Source organism: Gracilinanus agilis, chromosome 3 (genome assembly GCF_016433145.1).
Source record: "Gracilinanus agilis isolate LMUSP501 chromosome 3, AgileGrace, whole genome shotgun sequence".
Taxonomy (NCBI): domain Eukaryota; kingdom Metazoa; phylum Chordata; class Mammalia; order Didelphimorphia; family Didelphidae; genus Gracilinanus; species Gracilinanus agilis.
This window is the reverse complement of record NC_058132.1, coordinates 561884700-561902890: the sequence shown is the minus strand read 5'-3', so window position 1 is coordinate 561902890 and position 18191 is coordinate 561884700. Positions and strand designations below refer to the sequence as shown.

Below are 18191 nucleotides of genomic sequence, written 5' to 3'. Positions count from 1 at the left end.
TCCTTCTTTGCTTATCATATCAAATAATTTGTATAGTATTGGGATTAGTTGCTCTTTGAATGTCTGATAGAATTCACTTGTGAATCCATCAGGCCCTGGTGATTTTTTCTTAGGGAGCTCTTTGATGGCTTGTTCAATTTTTCAGATATGGGATTATTTAAATATTCTGTGTCTTCTGCTGTTAATATAGGCAATTAATATTTTTGTAAATGTTCATCCATATCTCCTAAATTGTTATATTTATTGCCATATAATTGGGCAAAATATTTTTTAATGATTGCCTTAATTTCCTCTTCATTAGAGGTGATGTCTCCCTTTTCATCTTTGATACTGTTAATATGATTCTCTTCTTTCCTTTTTTTATTAGATTGACCAGTACTTTGTCAATGTAATTTGTTTTTTCAAAGTACCAGCATCTAGTCTTATTTATAAATTCAATAGTTCTTTTACTTTCAATTTTATTAATTTCTCCTTTCATTTTTATGATGCCTAATTTAGTTTTTATCTGGGGATTTTTAATTTGCTTGCTTTCTAGTTTTTTGATTTGCATGCCCAATTCATTGATCTTTGCCCTCCCTAATTTGTTAATATGTGCACTCAAGGATATAAATTCCCCCCTGAGTACTGCTTTGGCTGCATCCCAAATAGGATGTCTCATCATTGTCATTCTCTTCTACAAAATTATGAATTGTTTCTATGATTTGTTCTTTTACTAATTTTGAAGAATCTTATTATTTAATTTCTAATTAGTTTTTTATTTCCCTATCCATGTACCCTTACTAATTATTATTTTTATTGCATTATGATCTGAAAAGGTTGCATTCATTATTTCTGCTCTTTTGCATTTGTTTGCAATGTTTCTATGCCCTAGTACATGGTCAATTTTTGTGAATGTACCATGTGCTGCTGAAAAGAAAGTGTATTCCTTTCTGTCCCTATTTATTTTTCTCCACATATCTATTAACTCTAATTTTTCTAGGATTTCATTCACCTGTCTTACCTCTTTCTCATTTATTTTTTGGTTTGATTTATCTTGATCTGATAGGGGAAGGTTCAGGTCTCCCACTAGTATAGTTTTACTATCTATTTCCTCCTTGAGCTCTGCCAGTTTCTCCTTTAGAAATTTGGATGCTATACCATTTGGTGCATACAGGTTGATAACTGATATTTCTCCATTGTCTATACTGCCTTTTATCAGGATATAGTTACCGTCCCTATCTCTTTTTACCAGATCTATTTTTACTTTGGCCTTGTCAGATATTATGATTGCAACTCCTGCCTTCTTTTTCTCAGTTGAAGCCCAATAGATTTTGCTGCATCCTTTTACTTTTACCCTATGTATGTCTACCTGCCTCATGTGTTTTTCTTGTAGACAACATATTGTAGAATTTTGTTTTCCAATCCACTCTGCTATTTGCTTCCATTTTATGGGTGAATTCATCCCATTCACATTCAGAGTTATGATTACCAACTGTGTATTCCCCAACATTTTGATTCCCTCTCCTTCTCCTGCCCTTTCTTCTTTCACTATTTCCTTCTACACCAGTGTTTTATTTGTAATCAGTTCCCCTAATCCCCTCCCTTCTTATCCCCCTCTTATTGTTCTTTAGGGTCTTTTTAAACTACCCCCCACACTCTCCTCTATAGTATTGCTTCCCTCCCACCAGTCCATTATTTTTTATGGTTTTATTTTGTTACCTTTTTATTTCTTTACTTCTAGTGATTATAAATAAATTTTATAAAAATATAATATTTGAAATTACCATATATTCATTTTAATTTTTACAGTACTTTGTAACAGCTTCATTCATTCAAATATGATGCACAATAACTACAATAATGTTAAGGCAACAATTAAAGGCATTAAAACTCAATGGGGCTAGGGCCGGATTGGTGGTTCAGTGGATTGAGAGCCAGAGGTGCAATCAACCCTGCAAAAGGCTAACTGCAGAATTTCTGGCAGTTGAGAGGGTTTAGAACCCTGACTAGAGGCAGTTGATCCGGGAGGCTCCATCAGAGCAGAAGGGTCAACTGAGCTCGGTCTTTTGGGCTGAAACCTGGCCTTGAATTTGTGCTTTTCTCTTGAGATTTTGTAGCTTAGCTAATTCCTCTGGATCTCCCTGACCTTCCCTATTCCAATCACCATTTCCCTTCCCGATTTCCTGTGGATTTGGGGAGAAGGGTGGATTTTGGTGGTAGCAATCAAACTTTGAAGACTTAGGTTTTCCCCATAGAGAAGTGGGGCTTACCCTTGATACAAATTATCACCTGATTCTTTGTATATAACTTCCTTAACCTTAAAGACAACAAAACTTCCCGGGACTGAGTGAGGGGAGGCCCTTTCTCAGTCTCCCATTCCTGTGTCCCTCCCCCACCTGAAGCTTCTCCCGAAGTGGTTGTTAGAGAAACCTTGTATCCCTCTGTCCTTTATAATCAACCCTGAAACTTAATAAACCCTGTTGTTATTTAATCAAACCTTTTGCTAAATCATTGGTTGAATGATAAAAGAGGGCTAAGGAGAGAAAGGAATGTTTCTCTTTGGTTCCTGAGGGGAGCTATAGGTGTCCATTTTGGAGGAAATGGTGATCTCTATACTTCCTCTGAGAAGCCCTCTATTTCACAGACAGAAGAGCCTTGGGACTGTCTTTGTGAACTTGAAAAACTGACTAGAAAGTCCTCTAGTTAATTTCAAACCATTTCTGACTGGCCCTAACCTTTTGTCTGTAGAAGTGCCCTCCCTACCTGGAAGGGTTCAGCCTGTTTCCCTTCAGTGTCCTCTGTCTCAAGCCTGTGTACCCAGTCTGTGTCTCCCTATTGCAGCTGCCTGCCCAATTACCTCATCCTCTCCCCTTGCCGCTCTTTATACTTCATCATCCTATATTTCCCTAAACTCAGCCATTCCCTTACATCTCTCCTACCACCTCAATCTACTACCTCCATTGTTGTACCCTCCTTTCCCACCTATTGACTTAGGGATCCATAAACCCCATTCACTTGCTTTATTCCCTTATTACAAGAGCCAGTCCTAGAGATGGGAGGTCCTGGGTTCAAATCTGTCCTCAGACACTTCTTAGCTGTGTGACTCTGGGCAAGTCATTTAACCCCAATTGCCTAGCTCTTACCACTCTTCTGCCTTACAACCAATATATAGTATTGGTTCTAAGGTGGTAGGTAAGGGTCTTAAAAAAGATACTCAATTTGAATACATCTGTAACCAATAGAATTTATCCCAAAATCAATCCTTATGAAACACTGAAAATTGAATTTTATGGCATTAAAAACAGTATGTCTGTAAAGTCATGGGGTAGCTAGGTGGTGCCTTGGACAGAGTGCTGACCCTTGAGTCTGGAGGCCATGAGTTAAATTCTAACCTTAGACACTAGCTATATGATCCTGGATAAGTCACAACCCTGTTTGTCTCAGTTTCCTCATCTGTAAAATGAGCTGGAGAAAGAAATGGCAACTCATTCCAAAATCTTTGCCAAGAAAACCCCAAATGGGATCACAAAGAGTTGGACACAATTAAGCAACAGTAACATAAAGTCATAATAAAAATTGACTTTCCCTGGAGCACCATATGCTGTGGTGGCATTCAGTTGTTTAGTTGTGTTCAAATCTTCTTGACCAACTGTGGGATTTCTTTGGCAAAGATACTAGACTGGTTTGCAATTTCCTTCTCCAGTGAATTAAGGCAAACTGAGATTAAGTGATTTGTCCAGGATCTCACAGCTAATAAGTATCTAGGCCTAATTTTAATTCAGATCTTCCTGTCTCCAGGTTCAGAACTCTGTCAACTGAGCCAGCTAGTTGCCCTATATAGTAATCAAACCCTCAGTCTTAAATCTTCTAAGCCTCTATGCCAATATGTTTTTAAAATAAAAAAAAATTTACCCACCCTCCCCCAATGATAGCCAATAGTTGCTCAAGATATATTTTAACAACCAACAACTATTTCCATCTTTCTTAATTCTACCTATACTTGTCCCAAGCAATATGTTTATGTGTTCATCAAAGGATTCCTATATATAAACTTATCACAGAATTCATATATTTCATTGGTTATGCTGACATTTGGAATATATATTTTTCCTTTTTTATTTTGTAGCTCTTCCAAAAACTCATTCATTTAAAATGCCAAGGGAAAAGGTTTACCATGATAAGTCTATGTACTATTTTGAGGCTTTTTGATGATCAAAGCACTTTTAAAGTGTTAAATGAATATGAAACCTATGACCTAGCACTGTCTACCATCAACCCTCATCCTATAACTGATGTCACACAAACAAGTCTGTTTTCTGGGGCCAATACAAAAAGGTTTTTTGTCTCTTTGACATACTATGCCCCCGCCAAGCATTTACTCTTTAAAAAAAAACTCTCCCAATCTGATTCCAGCACATGGACACAAGCAAAAGTCTTAGTATGCCTTGTATTTCTGCATAAGCCCTATTATTGCTTCAGCTATTGTCAACTCTTGATCTATTTGTAAAGTCCTACCTTATATATGACCATGCAGGACAGCAAGAAGTTTACTGAAAACCAATCAAGTATTGTTTTCATCCAACAAGTTATCAGTGGGCATATCCATACTGAAGAGAGTAGAGTGGTATTATCATACTGACTGACAAGGGATGCAGGTTCCCCTAATCAACCTTCCTCTCTTACAGATGGTTTAACTGTTTTTAAAAAACCTAACTTTAATAAGTTGCTTTACCACAGAAGTTGATAATGCTCCATTATATAAAACTTAGTGTTACACATTTCTGAGGCTTACCCAGTGATTTGAATTTATTTTGAAGTTATTAAATGCCAGTAGAACACTGAGCCAACAGCTTAAGCTAGACAACTTCCTTTCTGTTAATAATTGGTAAACTACAGAAAAGGAGTGTGATACATACCATCAGTCTTTCTATTGGGCATTTTCAAGTTCACATGCCCAAATTGCAACTTCAAGCTGACTATGAGCCCCCACATTATTCCAGAGAGTGGAAGAAAGAGGTGCTCACTTTAGGCAGCTGGACAGAGGGATGGGGCTCACAAAAAATATCTTCGGGCATTGGAAAGAGAGGGAATGGAGCAGCTCCCCCTGTGCTGGCTGGGCTTGCATGTCAATACTTCACCAATGCTGGTCTATACTGAAAAAGTTTTTCAAATAACAAATAAATTTATCTAGAAATCCATGTCACGAGCCTATATCTGACCTGTTCTCTAAAAATCTGTTATTAAGAGACTCTTGTTTAGGATCTTCAGGGATCTATGAGCGTTCTTATACATACATTGTAAAACCAACCTTATTGCCATGACTTTGGGGATTTTTATTTTTTATACCACCCCTATGCTTTGTTTAGCCCCTGAAATGCTGTAGCTTTGAGCAGAATCACCATTGTAGTTGATGAACATGAATTCATCCATGGGGGTACATTTAATTGCCCATTGTTTCTGTTAAATGGGCACATGCCACTCCCCAGTACTCTTCCAATTCATATAAATTAGAATTCCATAATAGATTTAGAGCTAGAAGGAGACCATTAAATCCAATCCCCTAGATTAAGAGCTGAGAGGAACCTGAGGCCCAAGAAGTTAAATTACTTACTCAAGGTCACACAAATAATAAGTATCAGAGATGGGATTTGACTATCCAGGTCCTCTGACTTTTAACTTAACTTAACTGAGTTAGTACTCTTTCTACTGGACCAACTTCTGATTTCCTCATTCTAAAAATAGCTAATCTCATTCCAAATAGAGTAAGGCAATCAAGTATTATTCTAATTTTTTTAGATGCTTTGATACTTTCTGACGGATTTCAGACCTTATTGATAGAATTTCCTCTTTTCAGCTGCACAGACTGCCATTGAATCATTCCTTCTCATCCTGTAAGATTTTGGTCCATATCTTCTTAATCCTCCAGAAGGGCTCCACTCAATAAACTGGAGGCTTTCCTTTAAAACACTTCTCATGCCATGGGTAATAGTACAACATACATGCAATGCATTAGTCAGCATTTACTCTTGTTAAAAAACAGATCTACCACTTTTTCTGACCCTTGGACTCAATTGCTATCTCTATGCTAATGATTCTTAAGTACTCTTTTCCAGGCTTAACAGTCACATCCATATTTTCAACTGTCTTCTAGACATCTTAAACTAAACATGTCCAAAAGGAAAATCAGTATCCTTTTCCCAAAAACCCTTCCTTTTTCAGAACTTCTTTATTATTATTTATTATTATTGTTAGAGGTATGATGATTTTTCTAGTCAACCAAACTCACAACCAAGATACCATTCACACCTCACACTTTCTCACTGCCCCACCCCCATATCCAAAACTTTGCCAAGCTCTGTTGATTTTACCTTTGTTTTCACTTTCTCAAGTAACATGATTGTAACTCTGGCTACCTGAGAATCAATGCATAATAATTTTTTTTTCTGTCCCTAAGTTCTGTTTTGTGTATATCTTTGGGTTTTTAATATTTCTTTTAAGCAACAGATTGCAGCCTTGTTTTTTTTTTATCCAATCTGTTACTCTTTTTCAATTTATTGGATTGTTTAATTCATTCACATCTAAAGTTATGAGATTTAGATTTCGTTTATCTAATTTTTTTCAAGTTATTTTTTTTTCTCTTTTTATGATAATAAACACAGTTACTTTAATTTTTTAAAGTGATCCTGTTCTCACTGGCTCTGTTCTTCTGATCCCTATCTCTCATTTGTTGCTCCTTTCCCTTTGAGATTTTTCATTTTGTCTCCCCCATTAGACTGTGAGCTCCTTGATAACAGGGATTGTTTGGGTTTTGCCTTTCCCAGTGTTAGCACAGTGCCTAGCACTTAGTAGAGTGTATGGAGTGTGCAGGGAAGATTAGCACCTCTGGTGTGAGGACTTACCAAGCCTGATACCTTTGACCTTACTCCTTTGATGTCTGCCTGTCATCCAGCTCTCACCTATAGCTCCAAGAAGCAATAGCATGCATCATCTCAGGTTGAGTGTAACTGGAAGACCTCAAAACTGTTAGTAACAAAACTGTTTGTGACTCTGTGGACCATAGCATGCCATTTTGATGTTATATCTTTCAGCATTCAAATACTCTCCATGAGGTTTTCTTGGCAAAAACACTGGAGTTATTTGCCATTTCCTTCTCCAGTGGATCATTTTTTGTCAGGACTCTCCACTGTGATCTGTCCATCTTGGGTCATCCTGCACAGCATAGCCCTTAGTTTCATTGAGCTACACAATCCCTTCCACCACACCGAGGAAATGATCCAGGAAGGAGTCAGACTTTATGACTTCCTTGCCTGTTAAGGGTACAGTCTAGAACTCTTCCACACATTGTTCTCTGTGCCATTTTACCATCCTGTCTTCTTTTTCTATCATACATTTTGCTAATAACACCCCTTTTTTACTCCTGTTCTTTTTCAACTTTCTTCACTTGTCATATGCTACATCCTGCCCAAACTGGTCATATGATTCTTTTGAAGTGATATTCATTTTTAGATCTTAAAAATGTTTTTCATATTTCACAATTACATAGTACATCAATAAAACGTTTAAAAATTTTTTTTATTATATCAGCGGTCCAACCAAACTCTTTTGTGGTACAAATCCATAGGACTTTGCAGTATTTTAGGGCTTGATGTAATCTGTAATGATATCATCTACAAATAGAATCTAAAACATTTCACCATCTACAAGGAATTTTTTTTTAATTTTGCTCTGTACTGGACTTACTCTATCACAATGACAAATACTTTAGGCAAGCATAAGTCTCCCTCTTTTGCATTGTTACCTGATGTTCATTATCAGGATCATTGAAAAAGGACTCTGTGGCTATATCTTTCAGGGTATCTTGAATTATTTTGATATATGAATGAGAAAGACATCTCATTAGAAGAGCAGTGTTGTGCTCTATCATATCACATGCTTTTTTATAACCAATAAGCACAGTTGGATTATATATCCTTTATATCTTTTAGTGAATTATGAGTACAATACAACTTAAATAAAGGCAGATGTCTTGATCTCCAGAAAAGGGAAACAAATGGAATTTTTCAATAAGCCAATAAGTCTGACTTTAATTCCTAGAGAAATTCTAGAATATATTATTAAAAGGATTATTCTTAGCATTTAGAAAAAATAATGGTAGTCACAAAGAACTAGCTTAGCTTCATCTAGAACAGGTCACTATTATAACCTAACAGTACAGAAACTCTAACTATATTACAAAAACTTAGCAATCAAAAATTTTTGCTGATTAAATAGGAAAGTCAATTGATAGGATAGATTAAATAGTCAAGACTCAGAAACTACTGTATATAATAGCATTGTAACTGGAGAAACATTTTTTTAACTAATGGGAAAAACTAGCTGAAAATAGGTTTAGATCAGCATCTCACAGTATATGCTACAATAAGCTCCAATTTTGTATATGATTTAACTATAAAAAGTTCATATCATAAGCAAATTAGAGGAGAATTAACTTTCATAAACATGGATGGGAGAGAGTTCTTGATCAAAGGATAAAATTATAATATAATGTGAAAAATTGTAATTTTAAAAAAATTAAAACATTTTTACACAAATAAAATCAAATTACTTAAAATTCTACAAAAATAGAACAGGATCCCTAATAGAAGAAAGGGTTTCTTTGTTACCAAGATTCTCAAGAGGAAACTATGTGACCAGTTGTTGGAAGTGTTATAGGTGGGATAGAAATTCAGATATAATAAAATCAATTAGATGATCTCTTGGATTCTTTTTAAATCTCATTCTATGATTGTAATACATTAGCCTTTTCAACCTAGATCGAACTCCAGCTTTCAGTGTAGTACTAATTAAGTTCTGAGTCTTCCTTGTATTTGTCGAAGTGTTCAATGAGAAATTAAATAGTTTAAATATCCTTATTCGTAGTAAGACTATAATAGTGTTAACACACTAACATTCTACCTTAATTTACTAACGTTGTGTAGAAGTTTTCCAAAATTTTGAGATTTTTTTGTTTGAGATAATTACTATTCTCTATTAGTCTATAATCAAAAATGTTGATTAGATGAGAAGATAAAACATACTTTGGTTAAGCATTTTTAGTTGTAAAACTCAACATGCCAAATTACTTTTTATTATTCTTTTTATTCAAAAATCTTTTGGCCAGAGCAGATCTGCTTCATTTAATAAGAATAACAAAGCTAAAAAATAAACAGATTTGCTTATCATATTTTAATAATGCTACTTAATATAAATTTAGAACTGTACATTCTATTTATATTCAGTCTCCACTGTTAATATATAATTTTGTTAATTTATGTTCAGGTGATGCTGTCTTCCTGAAGAAATAATGACTATCTCTCATAAAAATATGTTTCTTTTAATGAAAAGGGCATGATGGGGAATGATCATTATATCTTATGCTTTTTACCACATAATTGTGATTAAAATAATAGAACCAGCATCTCATTGTTATGTACTATATCTGTGATATCACTTAAAGCATTTAAAAAATAAACTTAATGCATCCTAGCATGTACATATTATCAAAAGGAAGTCCACAGTTTTATATGAAGTCTATATGTAAAAAACCAATAGTTCTTTTTCATGTTTTCTATATTTCCATATTATATGCCACAGCATTACTTCTCAACTTTGTCACACTTTTTAGAAAACTAATGTGCTAATTAACTTTTTTTTACTATTTTACAGTTGAAAATGAAGAGGAGGCAGAGCGAGTTCTTTTTTCATATGGTTATGGTGCTAATGTTCCCACAACAGCTAAAAGACGACTACAACAAAGGTAAACTCAGTACATTTTAGTTTTATTTAATCAGGTAAGTTAAATGCTAATAGCGTTATTTTGTAACTTGCTGATTTGAGTGATAATATGCATATACTTGAAATCTCTCATAAAATGCACTAAGAAAAACTATATATTTCAGTTTTTTATACATTATGTTAATGGATGGTAATCAGTATTTCAACAAAAACAACAATAATGGATGGCAATCAGTATTTCACAAAGCAGTTATATCTATTAAGATTTTCCTTGGGACCTCTACTAGGGTTAATGAAGCCATATAAATGTATTTCTGCATAATTTCCCCATGAATTACTCATGCTTTTATAAGTAACAGAAATTTTTGAGTTAAAATATATTTCTTGTTATCCATACTGTTGCCATTCCCCATTTCTCATTTCACTTCCCTATCCCCAACACTCAGTAACTTTTCTTCCTGTGCAGTATCCATATTCTACACATCTTCCACCCAATTAAAATCCCCATAGCTTTTGTACAAGTGATCCCATTCCATCCTGTCTCCTCCAGTAGATTGCCACTTCTCATTTATTCTCAATCTCTTCCTGTCTCCTACCTACAAACATGCTCACGTCTCTCCCATCTCAAAAAATTCTCATTCATCTTCAGAATACTCCTTCTCCAATCCGATAAACATTTAAGTGCTTGCTCTGTTCAGGGCACTGTGCTAAGCTCTGGAGATACGGTTAATAAAAAGAAAGTCTCTGCCCTCAAAGAACATACAACTAAAAAGGGGGGGACAAAATACAAAAGGAGGCAGAAACAGGGTGAAGGAAAGGAGACAAGAAGACCAGACTATACCCAACACAGGGACATCCTTGTTCTATGGAGTAGAAACTAGAAACAAGGCAGAGCATCAGATGCAGATCAGAGAGAGCCTAAAAGTCTAGTTTCTGCCCTCTGTAAAGGAAGCCATTTAGGAGGAGTTTGATACTCCACCTTTCAGCTCTACAATCAAAGAGGAAAGAAGTCTGAGGGAGGTAGTGTCAGTCAGGGCCTGAGTTAGCTGCATGATGATTAGATCAGAAATGATAACAACCTGGGAGGGGCATCTTGTTCCCTGAAGTTGAAGCTTGGCAGAACAGCAGATGCATCTGATACTGCCAACACTCTAGTATAAGCCCCCCATCTCCTCACATCTGGACCACTGCAGTAGCCTGCTGGTTGTTCTACCTACCACAAGTCTCTTCCTACTCCAATCCATCTTCCATTTATCTGCCAGTTTTTCTCCTAAAGCCCAAGTCTGACCGTGTCACCCTACCCCATACTCAGAAAGATCAATGCTCCCCATCACCTCCAGAATCAAATATAAAATCCTTTCTTTGCAGTTCATTCATAATCCACCTTCTCCACCTCTCACTTTACTCTCCAGTCCAGTGATACTGGCTTTCTTTCTTTTCCTCCAACAAGCCATTTCATCGCATAGCTCTGGGCACTTTCACTCTCCCATGCCCAGAATGCTCATCTTCATCATTTCTGTTTCTTGACTTTCCTTCCAATCCTAGCTAAAAATCCACTTTCTTCAGGAAGCCTTTCTCAATCTCTTTTAATTCCAGTGCCTTCTCTGTGTTGATTATTTCGAGTTTATCCTATATATAGTTTTTTTGTACTTATTGTTCCTATGTTGTTCTTCCCCTTAGACTGTGAGCTCCTTAAAGGGAAAGATGGTATTTTGCGTTTCTTTGTATCTCCAGCATAGTGCTTAGCACAGTGATGGGCAAACTACGGCCTGCAGGCGTGACATTATTCCTAATCTAACAAATACAATGAGTAGGATACAATACAATAAAACTTCAAAAGAGTTGCCTTAGAAACAGACTGACAGATGAGCATTTCCTTTCCTTTGGCCCCCTCTTTAAAAACTTTGCCCATCACTGCCCTCACACATAGTAGATGCTTAATAATTGCTTACTGACTAACTGACTTGTGTACTTTTCTCAGAGACCTATTATTACTGACCCAGTAATATATAGTAGCCAAAAAGTTAGCACATAAGATTCTGAGGAAATAGTGAGAAGGTTGAAGAAATCCTAGTTAACCTATGTACCACTTTATAAAAACTTTAATATAAACTCATAATTATATTACTCAAATATCATTCCTACTGACCTTCCTGAACACTACCACTATGCCAATCTCACTAAATATTTTTTTAATCTTTTTGTTTACTTGTGCAAAACCACAGGGTAAGGGGGAGGATTTAACTTCTCTAATACTAATTGACCTAGGCCAGGCTGGGCATATAGGAGCTATTCTGGAGTCTCTGGGGGGCTGCTTCAAACCTGGTTCCAGCCAGGCTTGACCAGCACAGCTAAAGGGCCTGTGGGTGGCTTTGAGTGTTTCTCATGGTAATCCACAGATGATCTCAGGATTCCAAAAGCCAAGGTGGTCCAAGGTATCCAAGTAGAGTGAGATGCTGTCCACCAGATCCCAAACTCCTCCTCCACCCGGTGCTGCTCTGTAGTTCTTGTCCACCTGCTAGATGCCACCACCACTCAGGATCCCAGGGAAATCAGGAAGCAGGGTATCCTTAACTCTGAGATCTCCCAGAGCTAACAACAGTTTGTGCCAACCACTAATGGAGTCTCTCTCAGGGCACAAGGCACTTCCTGCTCCTTCATTCCATCTTGGAATGCTCCAGTCCTTCCTGCTAGGTCAACCTTAATACTTAATTACTAACTAATCTTCCTCAAAACACTTGGTCAAATAATTTTAGTGGCTTTTTATTTTTTACTATTTACTCTGCCATATTTTCACTCTCATAATATGGCTTCCTTTTTCCTAGTCAACTTTCTTTCTTCTCCTTAGCATATTCCTTTTATGCTAATCAAACAGGTTTCCCCATTGCCTTCCTAAAAAGCCAATATGCCCACCTATCTCTTGTCTGCCTACCCAAATCCCACCCCGCTTACAAAGAGTTTCAAGTTACTGAAGCCTTTCTAGACTACTCCAGACTTTACTAATCTTATTCTGTTTTGAAATTCTATAGCACTTATCATTTGTATCATGCAACTTAGCATTTAATTATATACCATATTAACATGTGTGTTAGTGTTGATCCCAAACAGATTTTAAGATCTTTGAAGGCAGGGACCACATTTTCCTCTTCTATAAATACCTAGCAGGGTGTTTGGCACATACTAGTCTCTCAGTAAGTTCTTGCTGATTATTTGAACCCTTTTTTCTTTTTGAAGTTGTGGTCTTTAGGATAAAGGAGCAATATGAATAAATTCTAATAAGTATGACAGGGTAGAGCATTGATTGACATGGGAAGTGACATAAGTATACGTACAGTCACACATAAGGTAGATTTTTCTTGTTAATTTGGAAGAGAATGATAAGGAACAGCAAAATCTGGCTTGAGGATAGAAAGCCTACAGAATTATATGTATATTAAAAATAGCTATTTCTATTTGTTCAAGATACATATGTTTCTAAAATCCAATTTGGTACATATGAGTTTCCCTAGAGACAACATGCTGAGGATGACTTATGTTCTTTTGTTATTTTTAACATATGCATGTGTTACTGAATATAGTGATGGCTAAGCAGTAGCATTATTATAGTTTGATTTTAATAGACTTTCTTAATCTCCATGGTATGTGATATATGAAATATTAAAGATTGAAGTTGGAATGGAGAAGTGTCTTCTGCTCTCATATTCAGTCTCTGGCTGCACTCCAGAAGAACCTTGGTCACTGGTGAAGGAGCCTTTGCCAAATGAAGTCTATCTGCCTATCTTCAAATCACAAACTAAAGAAATTTTTTTAAAGAAATTTCCTAAAAGGACCCCCCCCTTAATATTGAGAATCAAGATTTCAGGAATCAGAACTGAGTCCATCATCCCTACAACTTTCCAACTGTCCAAATATTTCTAAAGATTCTATCACTGTTATCTATGTGCCTTGAACAAGTGCCTAATGGGTATGCTATTAATATCTTTGCCAGTTGATGCCAGGCATTCTTCTCACGTTGAACTAGAGGGTTATTTTGAGGAAGAGATTCTCAGGTCATCTAAATTTGAGTGATGGGGTAGGCTAAGATACAAAAATATATCCATTCATTCAACAAGTATTATTGAGCACCTGCTGTATACACAGAACTGTGTGTGGAACATAGGATAATGACACCTTTCTTTTTAGCATTTACAACAAATTTCTGAGGTTTAGCAGTTCCCACTTTTCCTCTTTCATACCTATCTGTAAACAAAGCAGTTCTGTGCATGGGGGCAGTTTTTCTAAAGAAAATCTGTGGTCCGTATCTAAACCAGATGAAATTTCCTAGGGATAAATGTAAAATCTTATTTTTAGGTTTTTAACAAACATGATATAGGTACAAGATTGAAAGAAGTAGTTTAATAGCAACTTGTGTGAAAACACCAAGGTATTTAACTTTGTGTTCAAAGTTAATCATATGAGTGGTGACCTACAAAATATATAATATATAGGCTCAACATGACTTACAAAACAATTGTAGAAGCTTCCCTCTTTCCCCTTGGAACAGCATGGAACAAATTCAATAGAAGCCAACATTAAGTTGTTTCTATTGTCACTGATATAAAAGTAAGGAGGCAAGCAAGGGATGTTAGTGGAAATAATGTGGGAGCAGCATAAGAAGCTAGATTTGTATAAGAAATAGGTATGTAAAAAGGAGGGCAAACTCATTAGTAAAGCAGACCTTTCCATAAATTATTAAATTTCTGGGATTTTTTTAGTTTAGCTTTTCAGATGTTAATGTTGAAAACAATAAACATGTGCCAAATACCATGCTAAGTGTATTCCCCAAACTGAGTGAACAATGTGATTAACATACATTGCAAAACTCTATGAAGTTTTTGCAATAGGACTTCATTCACACCCTGTCAATAAACATTCAGTGAAACTAAGTATATTGTTGTGTCTAATCTGTTTTATTCTCCATCAAAACCAGTCTCTTGCAATATGCTTATTATGTTAGTCACCTTTTAATTGCAAAGAGATTTCAAAGAATAATTTACTTAAAGAGCCATATATTGTTTGATGTGTGACTAAAATATTTTATGATGAAAATCATTTAACTAGCAAACTCTTGGAAGTTGTGACACCATATTTTTGTTTGATTTTACTGTGTATGTGTGTGTGTTTGGGGGTTTTGTGTATGTCTATTTATTTGATTTAAAGATCTCTTTTCTTACAAATATGCAATAGGATTCCAGGTTACTTGAAAAAGTAAAATGACTTCAAATTAGTTTTGTTTTGAGAATTCTGTAAAACCTTTGAGGTAATTAGAGGATGCCCTAGTCAGAAAATCAGGATTGGGAATCCATAACATGTTGGCTTTTCTTAATTTACATAATTGAATGCTATTTTTACACAAAGGAGTAGCATAATTAGTTTTTCTACCTTCTTGGTTAAAAAATATCTTCCATGTGGATGACTTATAAAAGCACTTTACAAAATAAGCTCAGATTTCTCACATTTCTAAAAGAGGTAGAAACAGAAGATACATTAGCAAAATAGTCCTTTTGCTTGTTGTAAAAAGTTAAAATATTTTATACGTTTAACATAAATTCAAATGAAATGGAATCTGCTTGACTTGACTGAACTTGAAAAACTGAAGTAATGTTTTTGTTTCAGTCATGACTGTTTTGAAAATAGCAAACAAGATTTTCTAGTTACATGTTTTGGTTATGCTATTTAATCTGCAGTACTAAATGGGTGAAACCCAGTCAATAAAATGACATTCCTGGAGTGAACTTTTCTGTTTGTTTTGGAGGATTTGAATGTGTAGAAATTTTGGGATTGAAGGTTATATTATAAAATATCTTGTGTGCTTTGGGTCCTTTGTTCTTGTTTCTGTGCAACTCTGAAAGATCAGTTGAAACTCTCATAGTGGACAGAGAATAAAAGCAACTGAGGAAAGTAACCTACAGTGAGTTCAGCTTGTCAGTTCTTTCCCTGACTGTAATTTAGTTTTCATTTTTATCCTTGAATATAATATGTTATCCCTTCTCGGCTGTGACTTCAAGTGAGAAAATAATTCTGTTACTTTAAGTTTGATTTCAAGCAATTTTTTTCAATCTTGGTCTTATTCAATCTTGATGACATAATTGAAAAATTCTACCTGTTGAAGAGCCTATTAATGTCTAATTTAAATATACTTAATCAACCTGAGAACATCATTAATTCACAAACATCAGGAAGACAGGAGAGGGAGAGCATAGACTGTTGCCATTTGAGGCTGGAACCTCTTGCACACATGCTTTTGTTTTAAACTAGTTTTCATGGTACGGTAAGAAAGAAGAAAGATGTTTTTCTAGCAAGAGTTAAAGGATTAACTATCTATTAATTCAGACTAATCTGGTACTATCTGAATGACTTCAAGCTCTCTAACGTTCCATTTAGAGTGTTAGAACCATGAAGAGTTACTAGAGATAAAGCAGAGCTCAGCTACCAGTAATATTTTTGACAATTAAGAAAAAGAGCTCTACCACATTCTTATTGGCAAAACCAAAATGTTATACATTAATACCTTATAATGGTAATATTGAATACCACTAATGGAGTCATTCTGTTTACCTGGGTTGGATCCTTGTTACATTTATAATCAGTTTCAAGTTCAGCCCTGGTACAGCCCATACCATCCTCACTATAGCTAGCACCTTCCTCCTTCTAGTGTTATTACTAGCTTAAGACCCTTTGTTTTACCCATTACAAGAGGAATGATATTTGACTAGAGTCAAGTACTGCTAATTAAACCAAAGGATAAATCTTGAAAAACTTGTCATATACTCATTGTCATTTGTGTTTAATAAAACTAGTTTTCAGATGAAACTGTAGTTTTCTTTTTTTTTTAAGGTTTTTTTATTTTATTTTTTTTTTAACCCTTAACTTCTGTGTATTGGCTCCTAGGTGGAAGAGTGTTAAGGGTGGGCAATGGGGGGGTCAAGTGACTTGCCCAGGGTCACACAGCTGGGAAGTGTCTGAGGTCGGATTTGAGCCTAGGACCTCCCGTCTCTAGGCCTGACTCTCAATCCACTGAGCTACCCAGCTGCCCCCTGAAACTGTAGTTTTCTTAATGTGTGGACAAAATCACATTATAGTGAATATATTTCAAAGAAAGGTGTCATTTATCAAAGCTACTTATATTCACACTTTCCAACAGAAAGTTTAGAAAAATAATTCTTTGTTTAGATATTTGTAACCAGCCTTTATGGAACAAACTGTCCTGTACATGAATTATTTTTCCTTTAATAGTCTTTTTCTTAAGAACTTAGAGATTCTACTGTTTACCTTATGAAGGTAAAGAGTGCTGACAGTTGAATTTGAGCTGTCTATAATCCTTTAGTTTTGCCATGAATTTGCAGTTATACTTCAACTCCTTTTTGTTCTTATATTTTAAACATTTCAGACACTTAAGTGAAAACCATTTAAATCACCAAATCATCTACCAAAACAAAGTAAGATCCAGAATTTAAGAACAGGAAAGAATTTCCTCTCTTAAATTCTAAGCTCTGGCACAGATGCAAACATGATCTTTTCATTCAGGAAATGTAAAATGAAAAGCTTAAGTTCAATATACTTATTCGTTTTTAACAAAATTCATTTGTAACAATAAATTAGTCAAACAATGAATACTTATTTAGTGCCTGCTCATGGATATTATAATTTAATTGAGCATACGCAAAGCAATAATGAATAGTACAAAACTATATGATAAAATGCTATAGTAGTACAGCTCCCAAATGCTGTAGGTCATTCAGAAGAAAAGGAGATGAGAGAGGGCTGACATCATCACTAATGTGAGTGAATCTTGAGCTAGAAGAAACTAGATAAGCAGAATGGAGTAAATGCACAGAATAAGCATACTGTATTTGTAGGATATAGAATCTAGATTAAAGCTAGAATTGACTTGATGCAAGTAATGCTAAATACTGTTTGTTTAATACAGTCACTTTGAACCAAATTCGTTATGTCCTATACTAGACAAAATGATAACAAAATTCATTTGGATGAAGTCTGGGGTTCCAATTTGAAACAATGGGAGAAAAAGTTGATCTGAAGAGGAGTTATTGTTGCCACATCTCAGACTGTTACAAAGCAGTAATGGGAAGGGAAAGAAGCATTTATTAAGCACCAACTATGTGCCAGGCAATCATATATCTCATTCAATCCTCACAAACAGCCTTGGAAGGTAGGCACTATTATTATTCCCATTTTATTAGTGGAGGAAATTAAGGGAGATAGAGGTTACGTGGCTTGCCTTGGGCTCATATAGGTAGTATCTGGGACGTGGTTTGAACCAAGATTTTTTTTTTAACTTTTTTATTGTCATGTAAAACATACTTCTATAGTGATCCTTAAGATCACTTTTTTTAAGAGCACACTCGTACAAAACCAAAATCCCAAAATAAAATCAT

The 18191-nt window shown here is 35.4% G+C and overlaps 1 protein-coding gene across 1 annotated transcript in view; it reads left to right on the top strand.

Annotated features, from left to right (window-relative positions):
• The window catches only part of PIBF1 (progesterone immunomodulatory binding factor 1), a 320388-nt gene that overhangs the window by 186874 nt on the left and 115323 nt on the right, over positions 1–18191 (top strand). The window contains exon 13 of the mRNA XM_044670598.1: positions 9685–9775. Within this exon, the coding sequence (XP_044526533.1) occupies positions 9685–9775 (91 nt within the window). The remainder of the gene's footprint in view (positions 1–9684; positions 9776–18191) is intronic.